This window comes from Macaca thibetana, chromosome 6, assembly GCF_024542745.1.
Source record: "Macaca thibetana thibetana isolate TM-01 chromosome 6, ASM2454274v1, whole genome shotgun sequence".
Classification (NCBI taxonomy): Eukaryota; Metazoa; Chordata; class Mammalia; order Primates; family Cercopithecidae; genus Macaca; species Macaca thibetana.
The window spans coordinates 120,734,838-120,749,127 of NC_065583.1; the positions used below are offsets into that span (position 1 = coordinate 120,734,838).

Below are 14,290 nucleotides of genomic sequence, written 5' to 3' on the forward strand. Positions count from 1 at the left end.
TGTTTGGTTTTTGCTTGAATATTTATTTAATTTCCTTGTAGATTCTGGATATTAGACCTTTGTCAGGTAATATAATTTACAAGCATTTTCTCCCATTCTGTAGGTTATCTGTTTACTCTCTGTTAATAGTTGTTGTTGTTGTTGTTGTTGTTTTTCCTGTGCAGAAGCTCTTTAGTTTAATTAAGGTCCATTTGTCAATATTTGCTTTTGTTGCAATTGGTTTTGGCACTTTTATCATGAAATCTTGGCCAGTTCCTGTGTTCAAAATGGTATTTATCTGGTTATCTTCCAGGGTTTTTATAGCTTTAGGTTTTACATTTAGGTCTTTAATCCATCTTGAGCCCCACCTCGTTAACAAGACACTACTCCTCTTTGGACTTTAGCTTGATGAAGCCACATTTGGAGAAAGAGTGCATTTTGGAAATACGGCATCTTAGAAGTGGTCTTAGTAAGTGAAAGATTGGTAGTAACCTGCTGTGAGCAGTGCAAGAAAAATAAAACTGAGTTAGTCCTATGGGGCTACAACTGACTTTCAGGTCCAGCCTGGCCTGGAGAGCATGTGCTTTTCTGCTCTTCCCTCCATACTCTTAGTTAGTGGTCAGTATATGATAACAGGATGTAAGGGAAGAAATAAATCCCTACTTGTTTTATTCTCAATCACATTGACACCTGCATGAAATTACCAGACAAATTAAGGCCTACCAATGACTACAAAAAAAATGACTACCACTTCCCATTGTCAGCACATATTCTGGTTGAATGTATATGTTTACTACTTGAAGTGCTCATTATTTCTAGGTAATTACTGCAAATATGGACCTCATACTACTACTGCAGGCTTTGCCTCAGGAGTCCAAATGCCACAACCTCATGTTAGGGCCATTTGAGATCCTTTATGTAAAAGTTGCTTTATTGTGGTAAAAGCAAAGACACATAATATGAGATCTATCCTCTTACATTTTTAAATGTATAGTACCTTATTATTAGCTGTTAGCACAATGTTGTACAGCAGATCTCTAGAATTTATTCATCTTGCGTGATTGAAATGATACACATTGAACAACAGCTCTCCATTTCTCCCTCCCCCCAGGCCAAGAAACTACGATGCTACTTCCTGCTTCTATGAGTTCAACTACTTTAAATCCCTCATATAAGAGGGATCATGCAATATTTGTCTTTCTGTGACTGACTTATTTCACTTGGCATAATGTCCTCAAAATTCATCCATGTTGTAGCATATGACAGGATATCCTTCTTTTAAGGCTATATAACATTCCATTGTATGTATATACCACATGTTTTAATCCGTTCATTCATTGATGGACATTTAGATTGTTTCCACATCTTAGTATTGTGAATCTACATCAATGAACATGGGAATGCAAATATCTCTTTGACATGCTGATCTCAATTTTTTGGATAAATACCCAGAAGTTGGATTAGTAGATCATATGGTAGTTCTATTTTTAATTTTTGGAAGAACCTCCATACTGTTTTTTATAGTAATGGCATCACTTTACATTCCCACTATCAGTGCACAAGGATTCCAATTTCTGCATGTCCTTGCCAACAGTTTTTTTTTTAGATAATGGCCAGCCCAACAGGAGTGAAGCAATATCTTGTGATTTTCCTTTGCATTTCCTTAATGATTAGTTATGTTGAGCATCTTTTCGTATAGCTGTTTACCATTTGTATGTCTTCTTTGGAGAAATGTCCATTTCTTTCATTGGGTTTTTTAATTTTGAGGGGTTTCAACTGGGTTTTGGGAGGTTTTGCTATTGAATTGTAGGAGCTCCTATGTATTGCAGATATTAACACCATATCAGGCATATGGTTTGCAAATATTTTCTCCTAATCTATAGGTTGTCTTTTCACTGTGTTTTCTCCCTTGCTGTGCAGAAACATTTTATTTTGATATAGTCCCCCTTGCCTGTTTTTACTTTTTTTTCCTTATGCTTTGATGCTTCCATGGATTAGAAAACTTAATATTGTTAAAATGTCCACACTGGCCAATGCAATCTCTATCAAAATCCCAATGGTATTTTTTATAGAAATAGAAAAGCAATCTTCAAATTCATAAGAAACCACAAAAGACTGTGAATAGTCAAAACAATCTTGAAAAAGAACAAAAAATCTGGAGATCTCAGACTTCCTGGTTGCAAAACATATTACTAAGTGACAGTAATCAAAACAGTGTGGTACTGGCATAAAGACAGACATAAAACCAATAGAACAGAATAGAACCGAGAAATAAATCCAAACATACACAGTTAACTGATTTTGACAAGGATGCCCAGAATATACAATGAAGAAAAAAAAGTCTTGAACAAACGGTATTGGGAAAACTGGATATTCACATGCAAAAGAATGAAACTAAACCTTATCTTAAACGATACACAAAAATTTGACTCAAAAGACTTAATTGTAAGACCTGAAGCTGTAAACCTAGAAGAAAAATTAGGGGGAAAATTTCATAGCATTGGTCTTGGCAGTAATTTGAGATGATTTCTTAGGGAGAGTTTCAGTTAAGAAAATTTTTCTTAAAAATAATCATTAAAAAGTAATGTATAAACTTCAAATAAAACAATTTTTGGTTGGGGCTTTCTGGTGGTCTTAGTCAACTCAGGCTGCATAATGAAGTACCCTAGACTGTTGGCCTAAACAGAAATGTTCTCACAATTCTGGAGGCTGGGAAGTCCAAGACCAAGATTGACTGATTTGGTTCCTGTTGAGGGCTCTCTTCCTACATGCAGATGGCTGCTTTCTCACTTTGTCCTCATGTGGTAAAGAGAGAATGCTCTTGTGTCTCTCTCCTTTCTTATACGAACACCCGCCCTGTTGGATTAGGGCCTCATCCATATGACCTCATTTAACATATGAATTCTGGAGGAAACAAGATTGATTTAACCTCAACCTCAACCTCATTGGGGGGTTAGGGCTTCAACATATGAATTCTGGGGGAAACAAGACTCAGTCCATAACACTGGCCTAATAAATACTTTTCAGAAAAATTGACCTTTTACCACATCATTGTGTCAAAAGTGTGCTAAGCAAGTCCAGCTTATCCTCTTTCATTTACAGTCCAGACATCAAACTCATGCTATCATTTCCATCTTGAATCTCTTTATTGCCCTGTGTTACTTGGGAGTGTCACTGACAAGCCAGAAACGTATGTTATATATTTCTAGATATCACCTAATGTTTTACTTATAAATAAGCATATACCTTTCATCTTTGTGCCTGTGTGTGTGTGTGTGTGTGTGTGTATGTGTATATGACAGGGTCTCACTGTGTTACCCAGGCTGGAGTGCAGTGGCATGATCTAGACTCACTGAAGCCTCAGCCTCCTGGGCTCAAGTGATTCTCCTGCCTCAGCACCACAGGCTTGTGCCATCATGCCTGGCTTTTTTTTTTTTTTTTTTTGTAGAAACAGGGTTTCATCATGTTGCCCAGGCTGGTCTTGAACTCCTGAGCTCAAGCAAACCACCCCCCTCAGCCTCCCAAAGTGCTGGGATCACAGGTGTGAGCCACCATGCCCAGCCCCAGGCTTTTGTTTATAAAAATCATCTGTGAAAACAAAAGGTAAAATGTGTCTGTTCTTAAATATCTTAACTCTGTGCAAATGTATATATTATGCAAGCTAAAACATGCGTAGTATGATTTAGCTGTGTAATCTTGTAAAATGGCTAAATATCATGCCTTCTCAGGGTATCCTACTTAAATTTAATATGCAGTTTTATGATTGATTGGGAAAGATTGCCATCTGTGCATATCACTGTAAAATGCTAGTTCCTACAGTCTCATCTCCATAGTCAGAAAAAAGTAAATATTAAAATGGTGAATTTTGCAAATCATTATTTTGTTTACTCCAGAGAAGCTATTTGACCTGCAGGGAAATTTTTAGTAGAGAAGTATCACTGGCATTGATTATAAATGAGTTTCATAAACTTGTGATATAGGTAACAGTGGGTAAAATATTTACTATTATAAAGAGGGAAAAAATGTATGTAATCATCCAGTTCCAGTTACTCTCCCCTTAAGCTCAAGGGTAAGCCTCCCCTCCCCGTGAGTGGCAAAGCATCAAAATGGGTTCCAATGTGTAGCCAACAGCATGAACTACAATACACAGGGGAGAGTGGAGTGCAGGAATATAAACAGCAGTAAAATTGTGACCTGAGGTCCACAAGCTACACCCTGTGTCTGGAGACCTGAGATCTGACAGACTGTTTCTGCTCATTATATTCAGCTGGAGCCCCACCTAGGTTGTTGGGACCTCCAAACCTTCCACACTTCCTGGTAGGAAATTATTCTTTCTCCTCAGTGAGGAATATCTAGAAAAAAATCAGCAGTCTCCACCCTCCCCGGATGTTAGCACACTGGAATTATGGAGTTGGGTGGAGACATAAAAGCAGCTGAAACTTTTAGAGCAATCTGGCTCCAGCATCTGCCACCTCATTGATTGCAAGGGCTGATTCAGGTGATTTGGCCTTCAGTTCTCTTCCCCTTTCATCTCTCCCTTTAGGTTCTTCCCAAAGTCATGTGTTCAAGTAAAGTTAAAGAGAATAACCTAGATGAAGATCCCCCGGAAGATAAAGAGTAATAAAAGTGAAAAACAATAGCTGCTAAATAATGGGAGCGTACTAGCTGCCAGGCAATGTGGTAAACGCTTTCCAAACATTTTCTCTTCTAATCCTTGTAATGGCCCTAGAGCTAGGTACTGTAATTATCTTTATCAGCAGTGAAAGCCTAGAAAGGTACAGTAACGTGCCTTAGAGCATGCAAATAGGAAGTGGCTGAACCAAGATTTCAAATTTAACCCGTGTTTTCTAACTCCTAAATAAACATATTAACAGGAACATTTTTGGTAGGTCTATCTGCCATTGTTCTTAACACATAGCTAAAAAGGCAGCTCTCAGATGGTCCTGGCTTTAGTGATGGCCCAGGGTTCCCAGCGGCATTCAGCAAGATCTTCGCTGTGAGTTGCCTTCATAGATGCTTCGGTAATGGAGGCTGCTATTGATAGGGGTTCCTTAGTAGTTGCTCCACTGAGGCCCTCATTGCCTCACCCCCTTTGGGCTTCATACTGGGGGATCAGTGCTGAGTATAAGGTCCCAATGTCTAGGCTAGATGAGGAGAGCTATTTACTCAGCACAGTAGCAGGACTCTGGCTCAGGAGAGGGCCCATATCATGGTCAAAAATAAATTGAAAAAGATTTAAACTAGGGAAGCAGTATCTAGCAAAAGGCTGAAAAGATGAGAAATGACCTTCAGTAGACAAACAATTACAAGGTCAGTAGACACAAAGTATGGGAGCAGTTGAGAACGTGGAGGAAAGGTAGATTGAAACTGTGTTACCATCCAATAATTCCACTGAAATGGAACAGTGTGGAGAACTTGGAGTATTTGTTCATTGGTCAGTTTGTCCAATTTCTCTTTGTTTCTTGTAGGGGGCTGGTTCCATAGAAAAGGATGGGTCTGTGGAGTAAATGATCATGAGTAGTGCTAGCCACACACATTCTTTAACACTTCTGAATACAGCAGGCCAGCTGGTCATTACTCTTACTGCCCCCTCGTATATGACAATATACATAATGACAAATACAGCTATGTCATTCCTCCTCCAAAACTGCCTTCTGGCAAAAGTTATCTGTTTTAAGAATTGTGTGCATTCTTAAATTGCATTAAGGGAAGCAAACATGTGGAACAAGAAAGCACCTCACTTAGTTCCATTTGCTAAGCCCTTTTGCAGACCCACTGACCCTTCCCTAATTCCAAATGAAATCTCAAATGCTGTAAAGAAACCCACCAAATGGGTTACAGCAAAGACTTTTTACACCCTACTGTTACGTTTAGAATTGGAAAAATCTGGGGATTTGGCAAATTCCAAAATGTTGGGTCATATGAAAACTTTTTTTTTGAGACAGAATCTCGCTCTGTCACCCAGGCTGGAGTGCAGTGACATAATCATGGCTCACTGCAGCCTTGACCTCCTAAGTTCAGGTGATCCTCCTGCCTCTGCCTCTGGGGTAACTGGGACTACAGGTAAGCACCACCACACCCAGGTAATTTTAAAATTTTTTGTAAAGATGGTGTTTCACCATGTTGCCCAGGCTGGCCCTGAACTCCTGGGCTCAAGCAATTCACCAGTCTTGGCTTCCTAAAGTGGTGGGATTACAGGGGTGAGCCACCACACCCAGCCCCATATGAAAATTTAGTCTCAGAATTAGCCTTTGCATGCGTCACCTATAAGTTAATCAGAATGTTATTTTCAGAAGTTCCATGTAGGTGAGGAAGCTAAAAGGTGTTCCTGTATTTTTTTTTTAATGATTAATAGGAAACTTCATAACAGAGGTGTAAACAGAGTCTATTCTCCCCAGCGTTAGAATCAGACAGCTTGAGTTTAAAACCCACTTATGAACTTGAGCATACTACTTTACATAGAGTCGTTTGTCTATGCCTCAGGGTCCCCATGGTCAAATGGAAAATACAGTGCCTACTTCAAAGGGTTATTTTGAGGATTAAATAAGATAATATGTGCAAAGCACAGTGCCTGGAACGTGGAAGGTGCTCCAGAAGTTTTATTATTATGAACATTATTATTATTGCCACCATCATCATTAAATTTGGTTATTTTTACTCTCCCCAATCCTTTAGTTACTTTTTCGAACTTCCGCTAGGTTTTTGCTTGGGCTCCATCTAATTGGCTATGAGTCAAAAGAGAATTCACCACATCTAAGTGTTTTCTAAAGAATGTCTTTGGAAAATTCACAACTGATCATTTTGATACCAGCATCTAAGGTTAGGGCTACCTTATCCTTCATCACCTTCTTGTTTTATTCATAATACCACGATGTGGACTGTTGATAAAATTATGTTTCAAAAATAAGAGGCTTATTTGAAGCCATCTATAATTTCAGCCCAAACTGACTAATCAGGCTAACTTTCAGAAAGTTAAGTAAGTAGTCTAATTCTCAGTTAACTTACTACCTACCGAGTAAAAATGTACTGCCTTTTAAAATCCACAACTAACCTCCCTCTCTCAAGGCAAACCCCCTAGTTCTAATATTTGAAGTATTTAATGAACAAGCCTTTTTGGGGGTCCTCATGTAGTTAAAAATTTATTTTTCTCCTTTTTCTTTACTCTGTTTTTTTGTCTTTCTTGCTTTCTTTCTTTTTTTTTTTTTTTTTTTTTTTTTTTTTTTTTTTTTTTTTTTTTTGAGACAGAGTCATGCTCTGTCACCTAGATTGGAGTGCAGTTACACGATCATAGTCACTGTAACTTTGAACTACTGAACTCAAGTGATCCTCCCATGTGTGCCTCCAAAGTGTTGGGATTACAGGCATGAGCTACTGTGCTCAGCCTCTACTCTGTTTTCTACCTTTTATTTGTTGCAAAAGCAATATGTTTATTTCAACAAATACTAGTCTTCCCCATCTTACTCCCCTGAGATTTCAGTGTTAAAAGTTGATTTGTGCGTTTCCACATAAGTCTTTATAACAAACTTCTGCTGACACTCCTTGACCCAGCTTGCCATAAACACATCCAGCCCTACCTGTTAGGTTGAACTGTACAGAACTGCCATTTTTATAGGTCCCCACTATTCTTTAATACCAAGCCTCAAATTGAGCCAGACACTAAATGTCCTGTTTTATATACATGCCTTACTCATTCCTTCTTGGGTTTGTTCTTGTGGCTTCACTTTTGATGGGTGGCCTCCACACCCAACCCCAGCTCTACTCTGGCTGGACATTTTTTAACTCTCCTTCAAAGGTGTACATCCTGCAACTTCTTAAATTCCCTTTACATTCATTGTCTACATCACATAGTCTGATTGCCTATATAATACAATTTCATGTTTTAGTATACTATTTAATACAGATGCCACCTGTTTTGTTGCTTTTATTTTCTCTGGTTGCTTGATGTTCTATTACCTTAACTAGACTTTAGTGCTTTGTAGAAAAGGACAATGTTTAGTATATCTGTACTTATTAAAGTGCTGATCTAAGGACATAGGATGTAATGTAAAAGTTTATTCAATGAATATTTCAAAATACAAAGTCTCTTTTTCTATAAAGTCATTCACTAATACTGACATTTGCTGATACTTCAGACTAGAGATTCTCAGTAATATTACCTTTTCTTGATAACTAATTTTGATCATAAGAGCATTTAATATAATGGGAATCAATTATGCAAATGAACTCAGACCCTAGGTTCACTTCCCAAAACAAACCGTATTCTGAGAATACTTGCGGTGCCAAAATTTAGAGTGAAACCTCAGACTGTTAATCATGCTCATGTTACTTTATTCCAACACAATAAGTAGTCAGTGATTTGTTATGGAAATTCAATTAAATCCTCTCAAGTATTTTTTCTTTAAATAAAAGTCCAATAAAATATCAGTCATTATTTTTAGATCTTCATTCTCAATGTTTGTAAAGCTAATACTGATATTAGATTAATGTAATTGTATCAATATTGACAATTACTTAGTATACATTGTGAACTTTGTTTTTTGGATGCCATTTAAAGGGTTATTTTCGTGAGTCCCTAAGAAATAATTTAGGCCTTTAAGGTTATTTAACCCTTCAGTGGAAAATAGAGTTTCTTTGTTTAAGAAAATGATCTCCATCTAGTGGACAAATTTTTATATTATGGTATACAAAGAAAAATATTAAAGCCCCCAGAATATCTCATATCAAGCACTTTCTGACCTATTAATAAATGTTTTGGTTTTAGTGGTAATATTGTGGCTTAAAAGTTTTAAGATTTAAAAATATCTTAAATATCTAAATGACTTAAGATATTTAGCAATATTTGTTTCAAAACTTATAGTGAAGTGTCTCTGTAAGTTGACTTGCTTAATTTAGTTGGAAAAATTGTAATTAAAGAAAAAGTATTACTGATTTCTACAAATTTGGTATTTATTCAATTGAATTGAAAAAGACTAAACCAAAACTCACACTTCTGTATGAGGGTATTTTCTTTTTCAAAATGTAGCAAAAAGAATATCTTGATATTAAAGGGAAATAAACATAAACATTTCTATAGGTATTCACATTACTAGGTCCTCCTCATGTTGAAAAGCTGCCATGACTGTCTTCTTAGAAGAGAAATCTACTTTGCCAAACCCCCACTATTCAGAAGTTTTTAATGTCTTCCAGTTGTATACTAAATACAATACCTTCAAAAACCTTCTTAAGTACTACTCTTCATGAAAACTTCTCAGATATCCCAGCCTGAGTTAATCATTCATCCTTTATTTTTGTATCTTAATGCACTCATAGTAGGTGCTTAATAAATGCCTTTTTAAGTATATCCAAGGAGAGTTTGCTGAAGATCCCTAATGTATGTCTGTTGAATGATTAGAGACCATCCTCCTCTTCCAGTCTTCCTGGGAATTGACAAGGTCCCACATACATATGTGCCTATCCTATTCTGGTGAAACAGAGGTCCCTTGTTTGGGTGTCACATATATTTGTGGCTTATATAATCATGCAGTATAGCTGGAAAGCCTTTAGGAACAATCAATGATAATACAGTTAGCTCAGCGACTGGTCAATTAACTTTTCTAGGACCTGGTATCCTCCTCTGTAAAGTGAGTCTGTTCAACTAGATAATCTCTCATTGTCCCTCCTGAACCAAATCAATACATCTATAAAGTGACACAATTCTAAGAAAATTTTAAGTTGGAAAAACATATTTACAACTGCTCGAGATAGTGAGTTTTTCGTCTTCTGTTTACTTGATGGATTATTTTGGAGCTACTGTTATTTGATCATAGATTCAAAGTGATCCATGAAACATCTTCCAATCTTAGAGTCACAACTCTATTTATTAATGACTCCAATAAAGAAAATAAAGGAATGTTTTAAATTTAGCTAGTTAATAGTTTGGATAAAGCTTCTAATGGGGAAAATGTTAATGACAGCAAAACTTGAATTCACGTTTTATTTATTCATTCAACAATTTTTTCTTTAAAACCACACACCTGCTGGGCTATCATAAGCTCTCACCCTCCTCTCCTAAGAACACATGAAAGTTGACTTTATTTTAATACTGGTTGATGTTTCACTAGAAAGGTTCTTTGTGGAAAGTTTATCTAGATTATAAGGACTATGACGTTAAGAACTGTGTGTGTAGTTATTTTTTTCCCAGCTCTGAAATACGTATTGCTGAGCACAGTGCCTTTTATTCATTTAATCATTTACTCAAGACACTTGGGCACAGTTTTCAAAGAGCCAAGAATACGCTGAGTCTCCATTCGTAGAGAGCTCCTGGGTGAAAAACATTTTCAATTCATTGTAAATTCTGTCATTAGGGAGTGGGAAAGTGTCTTGGGAGCATAGAGAAAGGGCCTTTCACAAAGTTCTGATATACCAGGGCAGCCTTTCAGGTGCAGGCTAAGTCTCAAGGTTGAGTGACAATTAGGCACGGGAAAGGAGATTTGATTATTTAGGGGAGCAGGAGGTGATAGCCTGTGACAAGGAGATGGTGCCTTAATATGAGTTGGGCATGAAGTCCCCAGTGGATGAGGGCTGCAAGTTGAGGCTGGGAGGGCGACTAATTGTAATTGAGAGCAGATGGTTAGACTGGCAGTCTAGCAAAGAAATTTTGACTTCATCCTGAGAGCAACAGTAAGTTACTGAAGAGTTTTAAACTGAAGAATGACACTGGAAAATGGATTCAAGACACTAATATAAAGGTTGTTATAATAATATAGATGAAATTTGATGGAGACCTGAATCTAAAATATTGGTAGTAGGGATGGAAGGAAGTGGATACAATGGAAATTAATGCTTGGATGGATGTAGTAGGGTAGGAGTGTGGGGGAGGATCCCAGGTTTGGGAGAACAGCATTAGGCACAAAATGGGCATTTGTTGAATCAAATTCAAATATTTAACGAATTACTGTGTATTTGTTATTTTCCGAAAGGAATTTTGTACTTAGAAGATTAAGTTTTGCAGAACGTTTCCCGTTTAACTGAAGTTGAGTTTGGAAAAACCTGTATCTTGTATCCGGTCAGTTAACAACAGTATCCAGGAAAACAAGAATGTGAAGTCAATGTGTTTTTCTTTTATGTATTTCAATATTATCATATTCTTATGGCAGAAATTAGCTGTAATTTTGATTCCTGCTAATTCCACTGTCAATTCCTCAGTTGAAGCTAAATGCTTTGTGAAAATATGAACATGTGAATGTTCACAGCAACATAATTCCTTCTCCTTCCTTTACAGTTTTGATGTGGACAATGGCACATCTGCGGGACGGAGTCCCTTGGATCCCATGACCAGCCCAGGATCTGGGCTAATTCTCCAAGCAAATTTTGTCCACAGTCAACGCCGGGAGTCCTTCCTGTATCGATCTGACAGCGATTATGACCTCTCTCCAAAGTCTATGTCCCGGAACTCCTCCATTGCCAGTGATATGTAAGTACAAGGGTAGGCAAAGAGAGAGAAAACCAAGTAAATTTATATCTAGAGCTGATGATGTAATAAAACTAATTGACTTTTGTTCAACTATATCACTCTTCTCCAATATAGAAAGAATATGAATAAAATTATACAAGCTAGAAATGAATGGTAGATTTAACTTGAGTGCACTGTCACTCTTGATTAACACACACACACACACACTCATGTATTTATTTTCCCAGAAAATACACTTTCTAGGAAAACTGAGAATTAAATTTTTAATGGAAACTAACACTTAACTCACTACCTTATATTTATGTAGAACCTGAGTTTTAGCTACCTACCTACATGGATATTTTCTAATATTTGAAAAGCTTTCAACTACATTGGAAAAGTCCAGTGAACCAGACTGTATAGCATTTTGAATATATTTCAATTGATGTATGTACAGATGTTAGCACTGGTTTGCCGGATCATTTAAGAAATCTTTGTGGAACTTTGCGGAAATTAAGCCAATTTGTAAGGATCATTAGAGGCAAGCACAGAAAACGTTAGAGAGACTTGAATATCATTTAAGACATAGTAAAGCTTGAAAAACAGTGAAAACTGACAAGCAGGTTTGCAGATCATATACCATCACTAGCTCATTTTCTCAGTGCATTTCATTCTTGTGGTATTGTGCATGTTTTTCTACATAGGTCTTTATTCTCAATACCTATACTATCATTTGCGGCACATCTGCCTCTGTATAGAATTGATCTTCATCTTTCTCTCTTGGTCTATACATTTTTCCAGTAACATTCACCATCTTTTCATGACACCCGTCTCAAAAACTCACAACAGGCTGCAGTTTATCTTATAAGAATTAGTCTGTATGGGACCCCTGAGTGTCTAGTGTTATTCCTGCCATCTAGCAGAGCATCAGGGTATTGCAGTAGGTCTACATGGGGTTCTAGAAATGAAATTATATTTCACTCATTTTTACAAACTGTGGTTGCTATTTTAGCAGTTGTATTATTGACGTTTACCCTTCTTCATCTCTAAACAACTTTCTATTCCTAGTGACCCTATTTCTACATTATTTTTATCTCACTTTCTTAGATTTGAAATTCATGACACTTATTTATTCATACACACATAATGAGAATGCTTCTTGAGCAAATATGGTGTATTTAAAGCTCTCAATCTGTGGAGCAGTAAGGTCTGGCATTTTAGACCATTGTTATAAAATATGGTGAGCACAATCCTTGAGGCATTTACAATGTACTGCAGGAACATGGAGAGGAGATGGACAGTTTTCTACCCAAGGGAAAAGTACAGAAAATACCGGGCTAAAGGAACAACATTTACTAAATGTGAGGCATGGAAAATTATGGCTGAACTAAGGAATGACAATCTGCTTGATGTGAATAGTGAAACCTGGCAAAAGAGAAGAAAATTTCAAATATAGTCTATGGGACCTGAGAGTCACAGAGGTTTTTAGCTGAGTTTTGGCATGATCATATTCTTGTTTTTATTGCATCTTGATTACTCTATTGTTGAATGATTGCATAGCAAAGTGACTACAGGGAAGTATTTCGTGTTGAAATTCACAGAAGTAAGGCAGGCTAAATATGATGAAGACCTAGATCAAGGGAGTGATGGCAGTGGAGCAGAGTTGGCTTAGATGCAAGAGGCTTATAGAATGGTTCTGTGTGTGTGTGTGTGTGTGTGTGTGTGTGTGTGTGATGTATGTCTGTATGTTGGGGAACAGCCAGTGGAGAAGGAGAATCAAAGAGAATGCTGATTTTTGACCATGAATAACTATGTACCTGGTGACGTGGACATGAGGGACAAAGGGAAGCGAGTAGAAAACACAGCAGATAACAGGTGATGAATTGGCTTGTACGTGATAAGCCTAGGGTAAACAAGACAACAGTTAAATACTAGAACAGCAAACAGAAATAACAGTCCAGAGAACCAGGAGAAATGAGAACAGTTACCTTCTATAATTACTAGGTTTTTGAATGACAGTTGAGTGGAGCGTCATATTCAGGTAATAGCATTAGGAGCCCCTGGGCTAAGGAATGAATTGAAGTGGAAATGTGAGCAAACCCAGGCATCTCTTTAAAAGGCTGATGAGTGGAGGAGGAAGAGAGAACTAAGATTTCCTGACAGAGAATTAGGTTCAAGCAGAATTTTTATGAATTCAGGATACTTGAGCTGAGGGAAGACTCCACGAGATAGAAAGAGACTAAAAATTCAAGGGGAAAAAAGGGTTAAAGATGGAGCTGTAGTTGCTGACAAAAATGTGATCATAAGCCAGAGTAAGGAGGCTATCCTTGGAAAAGTAGTAAATACCAGAACTGTATTCTTTAGGAAGGACAAAGAAGACCTGCCTGGGCAACATAGTGAGACCTTGTCCTTACTAAAAATCCAAAAAATTAGCTGGCTGTGGTGGCATGTGCCTTTAGTCCGAGACTGAGGTAGGAGGATTGGTTGAGCCCAGGAGTTCAAGGTTGCAGTGAGCTATGATCATGCCACTGCACTCCAGCCTGGGTGACAGAGCAAGACAAGACTGTGTCTGGGGAAAAAAAAGAGAGAGAGAGAAGGAGAAGAAGAGAGAAGAAAAAAAGGAAGAAGAGAGAAGACAAGAAGAAAAAGAAGAGAGAAGGAGGAGGAGGAGAAGAGTAAAAAAGGGAAATGTAAATTTAGAGATGGAGGAGTAAAATGTTAAGAGATATTAGCCATAAATCCTCTAAACATTTTACTCCTCCATCTCCAAATGAATGAATGTAAAAGTAGAAGGTGTAGCCATCAATAGCCAGAGGAGAGAGGGATGGGGCAGCTTGAGAAGAAAGGGAAAGGCTTAAAAAATCGACTATGCAGATCATA

General features: G+C 37.4%; 1 protein-coding gene across 13 annotated transcripts in view; it reads left to right on the forward strand.

Annotated features, from left to right (window-relative positions):
• Nucleotides 1–14,290, forward strand: part of PDE4D (phosphodiesterase 4D) — a 1,590,976-nt gene that overhangs the window by 1,338,601 nt on the left and 238,085 nt on the right. For 12 of the 13 annotated variants that reach the window (XM_050794364.1, XM_050794365.1, XM_050794362.1 and 9 more), the window contains one exon: nucleotides 11,240–11,431. In XM_050794364.1, coding sequence (XP_050650321.1) covers nucleotides 11,240–11,431 — 192 coding nt within the window. Of the gene's footprint in view, nucleotides 1–11,239; nucleotides 11,432–14,290 lie in introns of those variants that run through there. The other variant, XM_050794374.1, reaches the window with a different exon arrangement.